Source organism: Procambarus clarkii, chromosome 82, assembly GCF_040958095.1.
Source record: "Procambarus clarkii isolate CNS0578487 chromosome 82, FALCON_Pclarkii_2.0, whole genome shotgun sequence".
NCBI classification, from domain to species: Eukaryota; Metazoa; Arthropoda; class Malacostraca; order Decapoda; family Cambaridae; genus Procambarus; species Procambarus clarkii.
Window position 1 is genome coordinate 2938634 of NC_091231.1, and position 19768 is coordinate 2958401.

General features: G+C 47.9%; 2 protein-coding genes across 2 annotated transcripts in view; one reads left to right on the plus strand and one right to left on the minus strand.

Annotated features, from left to right (window-relative positions):
* Positions 1-19768, minus strand: part of sd (TEA domain transcription factor 1 homolog scalloped) — a gene marked incomplete in the record, with an annotated part of 195129 nt that overhangs the window by 23845 nt on the left and 151516 nt on the right.
* LOC138358292 (RNA-binding protein 12-like) lies at positions 3082-3501 on the plus strand. Its single transcript, XM_069316146.1, has one exon. The coding sequence runs from the start codon at positions 3082-3084 to the stop codon at positions 3499-3501; it is 420 nt and encodes a 139-aa protein (XP_069172247.1).

The following is a 19768-nucleotide window of genomic DNA, read 5'->3' on the forward strand; positions in this document are numbered from 1 at the left end:
ACAGAAGAGTAAGGAGGAGACATGATCACTACCTACAAAATCCTAAGGGTAATTGAACAGGATAGATAAGGATAAGGCTTATCCAATCCTTATTGATAAGGCTCTATCAATTCCTTTGAGAATCTTGTATGTGGTGATCATGTCCCCCCCTAACTCTTCAGCTCGGGTACTAGTCTGGTGGCAAACCTTTGAACCTTTTCCAGTTTAGTCTTATACTTGACTAGATATGAACTCCATGCTGGAGCTGCATACTCCAGGATTGGTCTGACATATGTGGTATACAAAGTTCTGTGTGTGTGTGTGTGTGTACTCACCTAGTTGTACTCACCTAGTTGTGCTTGCGGGGGTTGAGCTCTGGCTCTTTGGTCCCGCCTCTCAACCGTCAATCAACAGGTGTACAGATTCCTGAGCCTATCGGGCTCTGTCATATCTACACTTGAAACTGTGTATGGAGTGAGCCTCCACCACATCACCCCCTAATGCATTCCATTTGTCAACCACTCTGACACTAAAAAAGTTCTTTCTAATATCTCTGTGGCTCATTTGGGCACTCAGTTTCCACCTGTGTCCCCTTGTGCGTGTTCCCCTTGTGTTAAATAGACTGTCTTTATCTACCCTATCAATCCCTTTGAACCTTTTCCAGTTTAGTCTTATACTTGACTAGATATGTGTGTGTGTGTGTGTGTGTGTGTGTGTGTGTGTGTGTGTGTGTGCATGCTACAGGAGAGAGAGAGAGAAAGGGGGGGGCAAGAATAATATATGGCAATATAATTAACAGGAAAATAAAACAAATTGGCTAAATTAAATAATATTGCAATGAGAGATGTACCTTATTGTCACGGAGGAACATGTTCAAACCCACCCGGTAATGCAGGCAAATAATGACAGTCTCATTGTCATTACCCACAAAGACGACCTTAATGGGTCCGAGGTTGATTACTAAGAGGTGACCGCAGGGAGGGTGCGACCAGTGACGTCACTCTTACTACATTTTCTGCCGCTAGCTCAAGACGACGGGAACATGCACATCGCGTGCACGCACGCACGCGCACACACACACACACACACACACACACACACACACACACACACACACACACACACACACACACCGGGTAAACAAGGACGAACTTTTCAACACTGGTGGGACGCGAACAAGGGGACACAGGTGGAAGCTGAGTACCCAAATGAGCCACAGAGACGTTAGAAAGAACTTTTTCAGTGTCAGAGTAGTTAGCAAATGGAATGCATTAGGAAGTGATGTGGTGGAGGCTGACTCCATTCACAGTTTCAAATGTAGATATGATAGAGCCCAATAGGCTCAGGAATCTGTACACCAGTTGATTGACGGTTGAGAGGCGGGACCAAAGAGCCAGAGCTCAACCCCCGCAAGCACAATTAGGTGAGTACAATTAGGTGAGTACACACACACACACACACGCACACACACACACACACACACACACACACACACACACACACACACACACACACACACACAAAGAGCTCTTTTGACCAAAGAGCCAGAGCTCAACCCCCGCAAGCACAACTAGGTGAGTACACACACACACACTTGGGGCCTCGCGGCTGAGTGTACAGCGCTCGGGAGTCGTGGCCCTTAAGGGCCCGGGTTCGATTCCCGGCAGAGGCAGAAACAGATGGGCAGTTTATTTCACTTTGTTGCTTCTGTTCGCCTAGCAGTAAATAGGTACCTGGGAGTTAGACAGATGCTACAGGCTGCTTCTGGGGAATGTGTGTGTGTGTGTGTGTGTGTGTGTGAGAGAAAGATTAGTAGTCATAATAGAGGAAGAATAAACTGGTTAGAAAGGCGGGGTCCAAGAGCTACCTGCTTGATGAGGTTCTGAGAGTTCTTCTACTCCCCAAGCTCGGCCAGAAGCCAGGAATGAGAACCTATGAGAGCTTGGTCCACTAGGCTGTTGCTTGGAGCGGCCCGCAGGCCCACATACCCACCACAGCCCGGTTGGTCCATCACTTGAAGATGTCCACGGTTGTTCCGGCAATATTTCTTATGCTCGCTGGGAGGATGTTGAAAAACCGCGGACCTCTGATGTTTATACTGTACAGTGTTCCCTGATTGTGCCTATGGCATCCCATATAGCTCTAATATAGCCATATAGCTCTAGACACCCCTAATAGCTCGATTCTGCAGGCACAAATAGTAAAACACACATACTGAATTGAATCGATACCTGTAGCTAAGAGAGCTTATACCACATCCCAGTAGATACAGCAAAGCACGGATGAGGTAGACAACAGATATTAAACAAAGTGAAGGCGAGAGCGAGTGCAGGGAGGGAAGCAGAGATGAGCCACATGAAGTAGGGTGAAGGAGGACACAGGAGGGGTAGTGAACACACCGGCGGGGTTATTCGGGGCTGCATCCCTCCTCAATGGGGGATGGGGCTAGGGGCTGCAGAGAGTGTATGGGGAGGAGGGAGTGCAGACAGTACATGAGGAGGAGAGGACGGAGTGTACAAGGGACAGGACAGGACCCAGACGGTGCATGACGGCAGGAGGGCCGGGTATGGGACAGCTCCGTCGAGACAGTATACAGCACACATTTAGTCTAAGGTTACGTTACGTGTGGTTTAAGTTACGGGACAATAACACGTCTTAACAAGAGGACGGATTCCCAGAACTAAAGTGAGCGGCTGCCACACTAGGCTGCTGCTGCTGCCCTCCGCACCTCACCTTCCTCTACCCTACACCAATATGGCGCACAAAATCAATTCTAACCAATCCAGGGAATACGAATGATAAGAGTTGTGATTTCGGACAATAAAAAAGCATTAATAAACCCAAAATATTTACAATAATATAATTTAGACCGTTTTGGAGCAGGATTAGTAACTATGTAATTGCCTCGCCTCAGTAAGTCGTGCCTTGAATCACTTGTGACAAAAAGACTGTTGATATATATGTACAAGTGCTTGTGTAGAAGAACAAGAAAATTGTCTAACTACCTTCACAAAATTGTCACTTGCTTAGCTAAATGAACTGTGAGGTCCAGTTCCTGAGCCTATTATGTGCCTCTGTAAGGCCTCCCCCACCGCCCACGGGATGGGCGTGGCCTCCCCCACCGCCCACGGGATGGGCGTGGCCTCCCCCACCGCCCACGGGATGGGCGTGGCCTCCCCCACCGCCCACGGGATGGGCGTGGCCTCCCCCACCGTCCATGGGATGGGCGTGGCCTCCCCCACCGCCCACGGGATGGGCGTGGCCTCCCCCACCGCCCACGGGATGGGCGTGGCCTCCCCCACCGCCCACGGGATGGGCGTGGCCTCCCCCACCGCCCACGGGATGGGCGTGGCCTCCCCCACCGCCCACGGGATGGGCGTGGCCTCCCCCACCGTCCATGGGATGGGCGTGGCCTCCCCCACCGCCCACGGGATGGGCGTGGCCTCCCCCACCGCCCACGAGATGGGCGTGGCCTCCACCACCGCTCACGGGATGAGTATAGGGTGCATAATAAATGACTAAACTCAAACGGAGTATATATGAGCAGCTAATGTATGGACCTTCGACCGTTGGACCGGTCGTACTACTGAGATAGAGGAAAGAGAGAAAGAAGCAAGTCAACCAGCCGGTCGACCAACCAAACATATGTTGGATTTATTGTACCGGATAATGCGGCCACGACAGGATAACATCAGCTCATCTTTATGGTGAATGTGGTTAGGTTAGGTAAGACTGGATTGGTTAGGTGGACCAAGCAGGTGGCGCCAAGACCACCACCCGGTTGTCGTATAACCAAACATAATTAGTTTAGGAGAATATTAATAGATTAGTTTATTAGTTTCCAGAGAAGAAGTCCTTTTGTTACAGTGCTTCATAGCATGTCGGTCTGTCCTACACAACACGGAACTAATAAAGCCAGCCAGGACATCTTGGTAATATTACTCCCACCTATACGGAGGTGGGTGGGGGGGGGGGGCTGATGGAAGAGGAAGGGAATTACTTTGGAGACAGAAGGGGGAAGGGGGAAGGAGGGGGAGGGGACGGGGTCAGACACCGTTACTTCCCCCCCATGTTATAATCAGTGGGGCGGCCTCGCTTACCTGTGTCCACTCTCTCCCTCCTCCCCGCCCTCTCACCCACTCTCTCCCTGCTCCTCCTCCCCACCCTCTCACCCACTCTCTCCCTCCTCCTCCCCGCCCTCTCACCCACTCCACCTTCCACCAGTATGTTCATCATTCCACTTTTCACATCTATTCTTTATGCCCCACTCCCGCCATCTCCAAAATGAGCTGAGGGCAGTGACGCACCAGTCTCCACCACCACCACCAACCATCACCGCCTACCCCAGGATTAGTAAGGGGCAGTGACGCACCAGTACTGCTTGTATGGGGGATGTAGATGACACAGCATCTGTGTGTGTGTGTGTGTGTGTGTGTGTGTGTGTGTGTGTGTGTGTGTGTGTGTGTGTGTGTGTGTGTGTGTGTGTGTGTGTGTGTGTGTGTGTGTGCGCACAGGCAGGAACACACCACACTAGAGCGTCGCGTCATACACTGACAATGTGTCAGTGTATCGCGTCATGTGTGACAATTTAGCCATTTACAGATAGATCTGAACTTTAATGTTGCACACAATGGCAAATCATATTTATAAATCGTCTAAAATTCTTGCACATTATCCATATTTACTTTCAAGCAGTTGAAGGGGAAAATGTATGATTAGAGTACGTGACGCCTAGCCTAAAATGTGGCGCCTAGCCTAAAATGTGGCGCCTAGCCTAAAATGTGGCGCCTAGCCTAAAATGTGGCGCCTAGCCTAAAATAATAAACATCAAAACTCATTTTACCCTGTAAGATTAACATACAATTTTGAACATTATGTTATTACCAAAATGACTTACCGCCATTTTGTAATAATATATTATCATCCATAGCAGTAACAATGCAACCAGTATGACGTTATTAGGCAGCAATGAAATTAAATACAAGGTGTTAACATAAATGATAAAAATCAATGTAGCTTACACTTGAGTCTGTTCAAGGCCTTCGGGCCTCTGTAATTCTTTTGCGCTACCGTTCACAGGACGAGTATGGGGTGCACAATAAACTATCGTTCACAAGGTATGGGGTGCACAATAAACTACCACACACAGGATGAGTATGGGGTGCACAATAAACTATCGTTCACAAGGTATGGGGTGCACAATAAACTATCGTTCACAGGATGAGTATGGGGTGCACAATAAACTATCGTTCACAAGGTATGGGGTGCACAATAAACTATCACACACAGGATGAGTATGGGGTGCACAATAAACTATCGTTCACAAGGTATGGGGTGCACAATAAACTATCGTTCACAAGGTATGGGGTGCACAATAAACTACCACACACAGGATGAGTATGGGGTGCACAATAAACTATCGTTCACAAGGTATGGGGTGCACAATAAACTATCGTTCACAAGGTATGGGGTGCACAATAAACTATCACACACAGGATGAGTATGGGGTGCACAATAAACTATCGTTCACAAGGTATGGGGTGCACAATAAACTATCGTTCACAAGGTATGGGGTGCACAATAAACTATCACACACAGGATGAGTATGGGGTGCACAATAAACTATCGTTCACAAGGTATGGGGTGCACAATAAACTATCACACACAGGATGAGTATGGGGTGCACAATAAACTATCGTTCACAAGGTATGGGGTGCACAATAAACTATCGTTCACAAGGTATGGGGTGCACAATAAACTATCGTTCACAAGGTATGGGGTGCACAATAAACTATCGTTCACAAGGTATGGGGTGCACAATAAACTACCACTCACAGGATGAGTATGGGGTGCACAATAAACTATCGTTCACAAGGTATGGGGTGCACAATAAACTACCGCCCCCTGGCAACAACAGTCAACTAACACTAAGAGACGCGGACATGTGTTTAATTTGCAAAAATCAGTTATGATAAAGTAATTTTATAGAGGGCGAGAAGCAAATGCATCAGACGACAGATATACAAGTGGCTGGGCCCAGGAGCTGAATCTCGATCACTAGCAAGAAGACAACCTGTTAATGAACTGAAGCACCTCACGTCGCTGAATGACAGGAACGCTCGGTGAGACATGATCACTACCTACAAAATTCTCAAGAGGAACTGACAGGGTAGATAAAGGTAAACTGTTTAACACAGGTGGAAACTGAGTATCCAAATGAGCCACAGGGACTTTAGAAAGAACTTTTTCAGTGTCAGAGTAGTTGACAAGTGGAATGCACTAGACAGTGATGTGGTGGAGGCTGACTCCATACACAGTTTCAAATGTAGATATGATAGAGCCCAATAGGCTCAGGAATCTGTACACCAGTTGATTGACAGTTGAGAGGCGAGACCAAAGAGCCAAAACTCAACCCCCGCAAGCTCAACTAGATGAGTACACACACACACTCCCTCACTACTCGTGGCTCATCAGGGCAAGAGTTACCCCTGAAGGACACCACTCGACTCTCCCTCCAACACAACCACCACCTGCTCTTCACCTCCCCACCCACTCTCACCCCACTCTACTGGAGACACCTTGCCAGTACTGGCGACTGCCTCCCACTGCCTCTGCTGCATTACCTCCGTTCTCATACCCTCAAATATTTTCAAATACGCTGCATACATTTATAACTCAATCAATATATGATAAGAGTGGAAATCGTCACACTATAAGTTTAGGATAACGTTTTATGGTGGTCACCCCTTAATTTAAGGCCCCTTTTTTCCCAATTTTTGTTTTATTTAGCTGCACCCAGCAGTCAACTCACCGTTCTCCTAAACCCTTTCAACCCCAAACCTTAACCTACACAAACACCAACACACACACTGTCTCCTTTACGGGGCTATTCATGCACGTGCCACCTCTTGGGTGCCAAAATCTTCATCAATACATCAATCAATCACACGGCCTCCGCCACTACACTGCCACATGGATACATCTTCCTGTTATTATAAACTAAACCTAAAATGAGTCATATAGAACGCCCCTGTTGCCTGTATGGCAATATTCCACAACGTTGTTGCCATATTATATTTGCGTTATACCTCTATTTTGGTCGGCCAGATATACATATTTCAAACATGCAAACACAAACAGGGTTTTGTTTCATTTTTTATAATCATGAAATAGTAAGTAGAAATGCCCACAACAGGAACCAGTGAGATTCCTGTCAACAATTGAAGACGATGCAGAAACTGTTCCAGTCTGAGTTAAAATGTCAAATGCTGAAGACACCAGACTAATGAATAGATACTATGCCGAAAAAAGAGTCAAATGAATGCTAAATTCTGCCAGAAGAAGGCATCGTAAATTCTAAGAACCATGACGCGAGGGCCGCCTCCTACCTGAGGGGTGAGAGGCGCGGGATATGGCGAGTCCACACACTTGAAAATGCAGGACTCTGTAATAAAACCGTTAAGTACTTCCTGTAATATAAGCTGCCCCAAGGCCCAGCCTGTTGGGTACCGCGAACGTTCCCTGTAGTTGACTACCTTCTAAACGGTGGAAGGATGTTGTTGTTTCAGATTTAGCTACTCAGAACGAAGTGTCCATGTAGCACGGGCTATGGTGAGCCCGTAAAATGAAAGATGGAAGGATAACCAGCGCGATTATGTACTTCTAGAGTGAGCATAACGGCTCATGCCTAAGCTGCAAGGTGCAATTTGATATTGAGACAATGCAGTTGTCTGTCATTTAATAATGTCTATTGTCTATCATCTATGTCTACTCGTAGGGCCAGGGCCTCGTAGCCTGGTGGATAGCGCGCAGGACTCGTAATTCTGTGGCGCGGGTTCGATTCCCGCACGAGGCAGAAACAAATGGGCAAAGTTTCTTTCACCCTGAATGCCCCTGTTACCTAGCAGTAAATAGGTACCTGGGAGTTAGCCAGCTGTCACGGGCTGCTTCCTGAGGGTGGAGGCCTAGTCGAGGACCGGGCCGCGGGGACACTAAAGCCCCGAAATCATCTCAAGATAACCTTGTGGAGGTTCCGGGGATCAACGGCCCCTGCGGCCCGGGCTCTGAGCAGGCCTGGTCGTTTGGTTAACCGGGCTGTTGAGCACGGCTGCTCGCAGCCTAACTTATCAGGTATGACGAATCACAGCTTGATTGATCAGGTATCCTTTTGAGGTGTTTGTCGATTTCTCTTGAACACCGTGAGAGGCCGGCCAGTTATGTCCCTTATGTGTAGCGCAGATACGCCTCGAGACACGCCATAACCAGCACACCTATACGCTAATTCATGACTAAAATCGAATCCCGTAAGCTAAGTTGTGATCAAAATGGGCAAGCTTAACTCTTTATAAAGACAACGCGTATAAGCTAAGGTGCGACTAGAAAAGTCCCCAGCCTAGTACGGCCAGAAAAAGAGTCAATAGTTTTAAATTTTAGACTAAATGAAAACTAACACTAACTTGTTTGAACATGAAGGCATAATTCTCATCTTCGTGTCACCATCAACAAACAATCCACAAGTATTGAATGCATCCAAACATATTATTATTATTATTGTGTGCTAATGGCGTGAAGCTTGTTAATAACAAATATTCGCATGACATAATTTAATTACTTCTAAATACAGTGAGGATGCTGCTTATATTCACTACCATGCAGGAGAGAGAATCATATATAAGACAATAGGTCTAAATTGTAGACTTAAACATGTTTCATGAGTACACACAGAAGTCACAATATCGTGATATATCAAATGAACACATCCGCAAGGGCCGTGATGAGCGTTCGAACCTACACACGGGATGTGTTCCCAGACGCGCCTTAGTCAACTGTACCACCACAGGGTCAAAAGAACTGCAACCTGGAGTGCTAATCTCCTCACTAGGATCCTGAAGCTTCTCCGAAGCACAACCTGGGTTTCACACAGTTCCCGCCATGCACACCATGCAGAAAGTTCGTTGTTTGAACCCTCATTAAGGCCCTTGTGGGTTTGTTCATGTTTCATGAGGCTACAACCAACTACATCAGATATTATGCATGTTTTCATTTACAAATTTGTAAAAGAAAACATGTATAATGTAACTCTTCTGTTCTGCCACACCGGACAGGCTTCATAAGAGATGCAACTATCAATAAAATAAACCTCGCTCCTTTCCCTTTTCAACTTTTCCATTTTCTCTTTTCCCCTGTTCTTCCTTCTTTAATAGGGACGAGCAAATTTAGGACAAATGGTTAGGACGTTTTCCAATATACCAGATTTAATGTAATAAATAGACCAGGTCTAAGATTTTTAGTTTCATGTTGCGAATGCTACAATTATGACTTAGCCCTAAAGTGCACTGATTTATTTCCATTATGTCTAACCTAACCTAACCAGTGTCACGGCTACAGTGACAAGGAGCGCGAGAGGTGATTTTCCCACCGTACGGGAATTGACGTCTAGTCAATGTGCACAATACTCCCTCAAGTTCAAGATGTTTATTGAGACAAGAAAGAAATACATCTCAAAGGGATAGACTAGCTTAGGCTATTTCTACCCCCCCTAATACTCCCTCTTGTCACCATTTATTTTGCCGATATTGTGACGAGCCTAGCGGTCATTTTCATTCATTGTTATCCTGAGGAAATATTGATTGATTGATTGATAAAGATTAAGCCACCCAAAAGGTGGCACGGGCATGAATAGCCCGTAAGTGGTGGCCCTTTTGAGCCATTACCAGTATCAATAGCTGATACTGGAGATCTGTGGAGGTGCGACTGCACCCTGCGTGACGGGAGATGTCTCCCGTGTTGAGGAAATAGGAACATCATCATGAAAGAAGCAAGAGGTGAGCAGTGATGTTGAGTAGACTGTGGTCACGAGATGTGACTGGCCTGCAGCCTGCGTCAACACCAGGCACCACGCCCGCTGACCTCAAGGTATTACGTAATTAATTACTTACAGAGAAGTCCTATTCGTGGCGCTGGCTAGTTGTTAGTAAAAGTTCCTGTGGGTTATTGACATGGGTTCAAGAGGGAGTACGATGAGATGTTACCCGCTTTATTACTCCTGATTTTGATTCTATCCAGAGAATCATCGTAACTTCACCTTCATCAAAGGCAAAATAAATATTTAAACATGAGGACAGGATCGTATCCTCAGATTCTAGACTGTGTGGTCCCGAATCTGAGACGAGTATGTATAGCGTAACGTCATCACTACTCTTTTTAACCATATCTAATCTAACCTAACATCATGATGATGTCATGCCGGTACAGGTTTTAGACCACATGTACTGTGCCCCCACCACTACACACGGCCACCAGCCCCACACCCACTACACCCCCCCACACCTACACCCCCCACACGGCCACCAGCCCCACACCCACTACACCCCCCACACCTACACCGGGTACACACGGCCACCAGCCCCACACCCACTACACCCCCCACACCTACACCGGGTACACACGGCCACCAGCCCCACACCCACTACACCCCCCACACCTACACCGGGTACACACGGCCACCAGCCCCACACCCACTACACACGGCCACCAGCCCCACACCCACTACACCCCCCACACCTACACCGGGTACACACGGCCACCAGCCCCACACCCACTACACCCCCCACACCTACACCGGGCTTGAACACTAATACGAACATCCAACGAAATCTGAAAACTGATATAATTGTGAATAAGAGAAGGCATACGATTGAGGATCACGAAACTGATGGGCAGAGCGGAGCAGAAGATTATAAGGTGGGAGGGGGAGGGGGGCAAAAGAGGGGACGTGAAGCACAGGCAACACTCCGTGTTTACGAAGGTCGCCCCCCACACCCCCACACCTCCTCCCCACCTCCATTACCGTACTCCAAACCTACCATACCCCCCCCCCCCATCCTTCTCACATCACCCCGAAGGCAGACAAAACAAAGGCAACAGTTGGCCTCGCTTGTACCTGCTGCTGCTGCCTGTCTGCTTCTTTGATTGCCTGCCTTCTCCCCTGCCTGCTCCCCTGCCTGCTCCCCTGCCCGCTCTCATTCCCCCCTTTGCCTGTGTGCCTGCCCTGGTCTCTACCTGTCTGTTTACCTGCCTGTCTCAATGTCTGGACTACCCGTCTTAACTCCCTGTCCCCTCTGCTTGGCTGCTTCTGTTGTTCTGTTCTTCTACCACCTGCTTTCTTCTTCCCATGTCTGTTAACTTCCTCGTTTAGCTTGTCTCATATTTTGCTTCTTCATCTTCCTATCTCTCTCCGCCTATCTGTTCCCTCCTCTCCCTGCCTCTCTCTATTCCCCCACTCTCCCTGTCCCCCCCATCTCCCTCCCTCCTACTGCCCCCCCCCCATCTCTCTACTACCTACCAGCTTCCTGCTTGACTGCATACTCACTTGTTCAAGCTGTATGTCGGCTCACCTGACATACGCTCTCAGTGAGTCTACACACACACACACACACACACACACACACACACACTGGTTGAGAGGCGGGACCAAAGAGCCAGAGCTCAACCCCCGCAAACACAACTAGGTGAGTACAACTAGGTGAGTACACACACACACACACACATTTGTGTATTTGTGGAAGCAAATACTATTCATAATTTTAAAACCAGGTATGATAGGGAAATGGGACAGGAGTCATTGCTGTAAACAACCGATGCTCGAAAGGCGGGATCCAAGAGTCAATGCTCGATCCTGCAGACACAACTAGGTGAGTACAACTAGGTGAGTGCACACACACACACACACAATTCCTAATGGAATGCATTAGGAAGTGATGTGGTGGAGGCTGACTCCATACACAGTTTCAAGTGTAGATATGATAGAGCCCAATAGGCTCAGGAACCTGTACACCTGTCGATTGACGGTTGAGAGGCGGGACCAAAGAGCCAGAGCTCAACCCCCGCAAGCACAATTAGGTGAATTAGGTGAGTACACACACGTGGGGGTGGGGGTGGGCGGTGGCTGAGCGGACAGCGCTCTAGATTAGTGGACCTAGGGACCGAGTTTCGATTCCCCGGCACCGCCGGAAAAACAAAAACAAATGGGCAGAGTTACCGTCACCCTGATGCCCCATGTTACCTAGCAGTAAATAGGTACCTGGGAGTTAGACAGCTGCTACGGGCTGCTTCTTGGGTGTGGGTGGGTGTGTGTGTGTGGGGGGGGGGGGGGTAGTAGTTAGTAACAGTTGATTGACAACTTAGAGGCGGGCCGAAAGAGCAGAGCTCAACCCCCGCAAGCACAACTAGGTGAATTCACACACACACACGAAAGAAAAGAAGAAAAAAGAAGGGAAAGGGGGATATGATAGGAACGTATAAAATACTCAGGGGGATTGACAGAGTGGACATAGACGAAATGTTCACACGGAATAGTAACAGAACGAGGGGACATGACTGGAAGCTGGAAACTCATATGAGTCACAGAGATGTTAGGAAGTTTTCTTTTAGCGTGAGAGTAGTGGAGAACTGGAACACACTTAAGGAGCTGTTTGTGGAAGCAAACTCTCTTCGTAAATTTAAAACTAGGTATGATAGGGAAATAGGACGGAAGGAAGGGAATTATCAGGGGAAAGCGCCAAACCATTACGACTATATATAGCACTTGGAAGGTGTCAGGATAAGGATTTGGGATGGGACAGGGGAAGGAATGGTGCCCAACCACTTGGACGGTGGGGATTGAACGCCGATCTGCTTGAAGCGAGACCGTTGCTCTACCGTCCACCCCAAGTAAACTCGTCCAGGGTTTACGAGTTCACTCTGGACTTGTAAACCCTAGGATTACGAGTCCAGAGCGCTGCCAACTCAGCTATCAGGCCCCCCTCTGAGAGGGAGAGGGAGAGAGAGAGAGAGAGAGAGAGAGAGAGAGAGAGAGAGTGAGAGTGAGAGTGAGAGTGAGAGAGAGAGAGAGAGAGAGAGAGAGAGAGAGAGAGAGAGAGAGAGAGAGAGAGAGAGAGAGAGACAGAGACAGACCCCCCCCCCTACAGGCACAAATTATAACTACAAATAGCAGACACACACACACACGGTCAAGTGAGCTTAGTAGCGAGGCTGACCCGTGTGCTCTGGAGGTTGTGAGCGGGTCAACAAGGGTGACCAGCGAGCACAGGTCACCACACCTCTCCTTGCACGGCTCACATCACCCAGCTGACGGCCGATACCTTCACTGATTCCCTCCAGGTTTACCATCCACTGAACCACTCCAGGTTTCCTGAACCAGCGTCAGTGTTTCCTGTATGGCTTGGTCTCCTCCGGGTGCTGATGATTTGGTTGATTGGTGTTGTGGTGGGTTGATGAGTGGTGGAGACGGAACCCCACACAGGATGCGGTGGTGGGGAGGTTGTTGGCTGGTGGGGAGGGTGTTGGCTGGTGGGGAGGTTCTTGGACGGTGGGGGAGGGTGTTGGCTGGTGGGGAGGTTCTTGGACGGTGGGGGAGGGTGTTGGCTGGTGGGGAGGTTCTTGGACGGTGGGGGAGGTTGTTGGGTGGTGGGGGAGGTTGTTGGACGGTGGGGGAGGTTGTTGGGTGGTGGGGGAGGTTGTTGGGTGGTGGGGAGGGTGTTGGGTGGCGGGGAGGTTTACTAGAGGAGGGGTGGTGGAGTGGAGTTTCCCCGAGTGGGGTGGCGGTGGTGGGGACGTGGGTGTGGGTGGGTGGGTGTGGAGGGCCGACTAGTGGGAATAATTGTGTGATTCACGGGTGGCTGCCGCGCCACACCTCGTCCCCCCGGGCCTGTTGACCCCCCCTAACCCCCCACCTGGTCGTCTGACCCCCCCCTGTGTGTGCGTGTGCGTGTGTCGACGCCGCCGCCGCTCTCCCACGCACACACACACGCCTTCCTCACACCTCCCAAGACCTGGTCATGATTTTCCGTGACACAGTTGGCCCAATGGTACTCTCACTCCGCCACTTTCCTCCCCTGGACGACCAGCCCGTGCCGCTGGTGGCCTCTCAACCCCACGCACCTCAGCGGCGAGGAGAGCAACGTCGTGGTCAGCCTCTCGTGCACTCCAGCAATATTTTATCTCCTGCCAACACCTAATCTATATTTCAGTAATGGAAAACACGGGCGCACACCACGGCGGTCATGAAGGGCTCACTACTGCAGGGGGATACTATCGCAGGAGGAGGTGGTGGTCACACACACACATGTAAGGTCTCAAGGCCCGTCGTGCCAGCTGACAGGCGGGGCTCTGTTGCCCTTCCTCTGGTGAAGACTCGACTCTTCCCGCCACAACACCCACCCGCCAGCCTAAACCTCTCCGGCCAACACTCGACCCCTTGATAAATATTCAAATGTCGTGAGACTCAACCGCTATTGGCAATATGGTCAGTGTAACCTGCCCCCCTGGCCTGCAGGCACCCCTTCCCTGCCCCCTGGCCTGCAGGCACCCCTTCCCTGCCCCCCTGGCCTACAGGCACCCCTTCCCTGCCCCCTGGCCTGCAGGCACCCCTTCCCTGCCCCCTGGCCTGCAGGCTCCCCTTCCCTGCCCCTGGCCTGCAGGCACTCCTTCCCAGCGCCTGCACCACCACCAGTGGCCTGCAGGCACTCCTTCCCAGCGCCTGCACCACCACCAGTGGCCTGCAGGCACTCCTTCCCAGCGCCTGCACCACCACCAGTGGCCTGCAGGCACTCCTTCCCAGCGCCTGCACCACCACTGGTCTGCAGGCACTCCTTCCCAGCGCCTGCACCACCACTGGCCTGCAGGCACTCCTTCCCAGCGCCTGCACCACCACTGGCCTGCAGGCACTCCTTCCCAGCGCCTGCACCACCACTGGCCTGCAGGCACTCCTTCCCAGCGCCTGCACCACCACTGGCCTGCAGGCACCCCACTCCCAGCGCCTGCACCACCACTGGCCTGCAGGCACCCCACTCCCAGCACCTGCACCACCAGTGGCCTGCAGGCACTCCTTCCCAGCGCCTGCACCACCACTGGCCTGCAGGCACCCCACTCCCAGCGCCTGCACCACCACTGGCCTGCAGGCACCCACTCCCAGCGCCTGCACCACCACTGGCCTGCAGTCACTCACTCCCAGCGCCTGCACCACCACCATGCAGGCCAACGCATGCGGGGTAAAGTTTCAAGTTGTTTTTTAATGATAATATACACAGTACATGATAATTTAAACATATTTACAAGGAGAAATTACATCATTTATAGTTAATATAATTTTCCGTTAAACGGTGATTTTCCATCAACCAGGTATCAACCAGGTGTTCATTATATAACTTTCAAGTTCAGGTGGACTTAGATTCTAATACATCTAATACACCAACAGTACCGGGAGCAGCCGAGGCTATGTCCACCCTTCTGCCAACCCGTGAAGACTATGTAGCAGTCTGTAGCGGTAAGGAGTATCCAAATACAGACCCAACTCCGGAAGGCCATGTTGCGCTGTCTGTATCACAGACTATTAATACATTCGAAGATTGCATTCACAAAGAGAAAAAGAGCAGAAAGACGCAAGGCGAGAACGGTCTGATTCACCCAGGATTTTATCGAGGGACGCGAAGAAAAAGTGGGAGAGCAAATAAATAAATAAATAAATAAAATATTATATATTATATATTAAATTTTATATATATATATATACTGTATATATAAATATATATATATATATATATATATATATATATATATATATATATATATATATATATATATATATATATATATATATATATATATATATATATATATATATATATATTATATATATATGTGTGTGACCGAAAAAGTAAGATTATTAATTCTAACACGAATTTATTCAAAATTTCTTATGTTTCTTTTCACTGTCGATGGTAATTGAAAAATCAATTCTCCAAAATTCATTTTTATTTCGAGTCTGACGCGACACTTGAACGTGTTTCGTAATAACTTATTACATATATATATATTATCTACATATATCTATATATATAGATATATATAGATAAATATCTATATCTATCGGGACACTTGTGCGGGTTGAGACGGGGAGCAACTCAGGTCTGACTGAGGTCAATGTCTCTCTTCCATACAGTGGCTGTCAGTTAATCATGTGTGGAATACGGAGCCCGGTCAGAGACGTCCCCTCCTGCCTCTTTCGCTGACAGGAGGAAACTCAAGGAAGAAGTAACATTTACTAGCGCGAACCTTGTTATACGAAATTGAACTCTCTCTCTCAAACGGTCTAGATCGTTATGAATGACAGTGTACAAGTTCAAGACGGGAATTCGTGTTGGGCAGATGGGACAAACATGAACGACTTTTTTTTATTAGCAGCGGCGTATGCGAAATTATTGCAGTCAGCGCCAATGTGGGTGGGGAAGATATACGGTGTTATCATCATATATCTGCTAAAGAAAATGAAGAGCCAGTGTGGGTGTTGATCACCACAAGATGTGCAGGGATAACACACTCCAGGGTCACGAGACTACTGCGATAGTCAACTACGATAACAGACAAACGCTACCAGGTGAAAACTGGCTATCACAAAGCATCTAACATGGTATAAAGCTTCCCTCCCCCCCCCCTCCTTACCAAGGTCATGGAGGGGAAGCTCCCCACCGTAACACTACTCTCCTCTGGGGAAGAGCAACACAAAAGCCTTGACCGAGAAAAATAACGGGAAAAACCAACGCCACCAACAGTTTAGCCAAACAGAGCAGTAGTGGTGTGTGAAACAAGCAGCAATAGGGGGAATTTGTATGGAGCCCTTACCTTGTCAAGCACAAGACAAGCTGGAAAAAATTTCGAGGTATGCCACAAGGCTAGTCCCAGAACTAAGAGGCATGAGTTAGGAGGAAAGGATCCGTGAGATGCACCTCGCGACACTGGAAGATAGAAGAGCAAGGGGAGACATGATCACTACCTACAAAATTCTCAGAGGAATTGATAAATGCTTGATGGGGTTCTGGGAGTTCTTCTACTTCCCAAGCCCGACCCGAGGCCAGGCTTGACTTGTGAGTTTGGTCCACTAGGCTGTTGCTTGGAGCGGCCCGCAGGCCCACATACCCACCACAGGCCGGTTGATCCGGCACTCCTTGGAGGAAACAGTCTAGTTTCCTCTTGAAGATGTCCACGGTTGTTCCGGCAACAATTGACAGGGTAGATAAGTATAAACTTTTTAGCACGGGTGGTACGCGAACAAGGGGACACAGGTAGAAACTGAGTACCCAATGTCACGGGGACGTTAGAAAGAACTTCTTCAGTGTCAGAGTAGTTAACAGATGGAATGTATTAGGCAGTGATGTGGTGGAGGCTGACTCCATACACAGTTTCAAATGTAGATATGACAGAGCCCAGTAGGCAGGAATCTGTGCATCAGTTGACGGTTGAAAGGCGGGACCAAAGAGCCAAAGCTCAACCCCCGCAAGCACAACTAGGTGAGTACACACACACACACACACAAATGTGTGTGCTTTGTGCGGCCCCACAAATGCTTTGTGGGGCCGGTGGCTGAGAGGACACCACGCTGGACGCGTGATCCTGTGGTCCCGGGTTCGATCCCGGGCGCCGGCGAGAAACAATGGGCCGAGTTTCTTTCATCCTATGCCCCTGTTACCTAGCAGTAAATAGATACCTGGGAGTTAGTCAGCTGTCACGGGCTGCTTCCTGATGTGTGTGTGTATGGCGTGGAGAAAAAAAATAGTAGTAACAGTTGATTGACAGTTGAGAGGCGAGCCGAAAGAGCAGAGCTCAACCCCCGCAAGCACAACTTGGTGAATACAACTAGGTGAATACAGGAAGCAGCCCGTAACAGCTGTCTAACTCCCAGGGACCTATTAATGCTACGTAACAGGATCATCAGGGTGAAAGAAACCCTGCCCATTTGTCTCTGCCGGCGCCGGGAATCGAACCCGAGCCTCAGGGTTACAAGTCCCGGGCGCTGTCCACTCAGCTACCAGATCCCCTGTGTGTGTGTGTGTGTGTGTGTGTGTGTGTGTGTGTGTGTGTGTGTGTGTGTGTGTGTGTGTGTGTGTGTGTGTGTGTGTGTGTGTGTGTGTGTGTGTGTGTGTGTGTGTGTGTGTGTAAATCACGAAGAAGTTAACACCAAGAATAATGTGACTGTCTAAACATGATAAAATAATGGTTATTGTCATGATTTAATATTGGCCCCAAAATGAGAATATCAAAGACGTGACTTGAACCGGTTTCCTGGTGATTCCCAGACACCTCCAAGTGAGCTCGGTAGAGTTCTGGGTTGATAGACTGTTTTTTCCTATATTGGCTGCGTGGTTTAAGGCAGGTGTTTGGGAATCACCAGAAAACCGGTTCAAGTCACCTCAATTCCCCAAAAATGATTTTCGTGGTAACCACTTCAAGACCACAGCGCACTGTTATAATCTATCTATCCATGGTTTGGTTTGGTAAAAAGTGTGTATTTTCTCAAACAGGTGAAATATTAAATGAAAAAACTATGAGTTCCTCCTTGTATTTGACATTAAAGAAAACCTACGCCTTAAAAATGATCAAAGAAAACATGTTTGGCAGACTTTATATTTTAAAGTCTGGATCTACAATGCAATATAGTTAAAACTTGAGAATATTCTCTGTTTAGGACAAAGGTTCACTTGCCAGTTATCAGTAGACTATTATTGGAACCGCACTACGCTTTCAGACCATTACAAATATCTAGATAACTATCCAGTTGGACTTAAGAGGGAGGTTATCTCAGTATAATCACCAAGACCCCTGAGAACGGACGGCAATATATTAGGCAGTCTTGCACATTCTCTTTCCCTTTGTGTGTGTGTGTGTGTGTGTGTGTGTGTGTGTGTGTGTGTATTGTATATATATATATATATATATATATATATATATATATATATATATATATATATATATATATATATATATATATATATATATATATATATATATTTATTTATTTATTTATTTATTTATTTATTTATTTATTTATATATTTACCTTAGGCTCAATAATGGGTAATATTAGCTGCAGAACCGTGTTCATCAATCAATTTTCATAGGGGAAACTTTGGCTTTCAAACGAGCGAGGAAATTACTGCCTTGCATCTTGGAAATTTCCTCGGCATTGGGGTTACCTTCTTATTGTGTTGGTTTCCTTTACACGAAAGCTAAATAGCAATAAGTATGATTTATTGTTCAATGTGAGTGTGATGAGCTTAGTGGGTCCTCTGATGATGCCTCCATACCCCAACATTTAAACGTCACGAGATGTTAAGTGGTCCTCGCCAAGGTCAGACACTGTTCTATAGACTCACTCACGTGGTAAAGAAATTAAGAGATATTCCCTTAAGTTTCCAATGTTCAATACTGAAGTAAAATGGAAGACAATTAAGAACACAATACAATGACCAAACCACACACCAGGAGATGAAGAGAGGACGACGTTTCGCCCCGTCATGGGCCATAGACAAGTCTTGTGTTTCACAATAAGAACACAATGTGTTACTTTTCTGACTACACATTTGAATAGGAAGAAGCTGAAGCAACATTATTTTTTTTTACTGGTAAGAAAGAATACAATGCAACACTTATGGTATACAGTGTATGTTGTCCCATCATAACGTAATACTTTATTGACAATACACTGAAACTTTATTGACAATAAATACAATATTGTATCCCCTTGTAAATATAATATAGTGATGACATGTATCCTGGTATATTTACAGTGAAGAATACAAGGAGGGGATGAGTCACGGTAGACATCAGCCAGCAACACCAGGCAACACCAGGCAGCGGAGCGTGGCAGTCACATGTTCCTTGTTCCCTGCCTCACCTGTTCTCTCCCCCACCTTGTTCTGTCTCACCTGTCCTCTCCCCCACCTTGTTCTGTCTCA

Excerpts from the sequence above, each read along its gene's own strand:
- LOC138358292 (XM_069316146.1), top strand. The coding sequence starts at position 3,082 with ATGGGCGTGGCCTCCCCCACCGCCCACGGGATGGGCGTGGCCTCCCCC.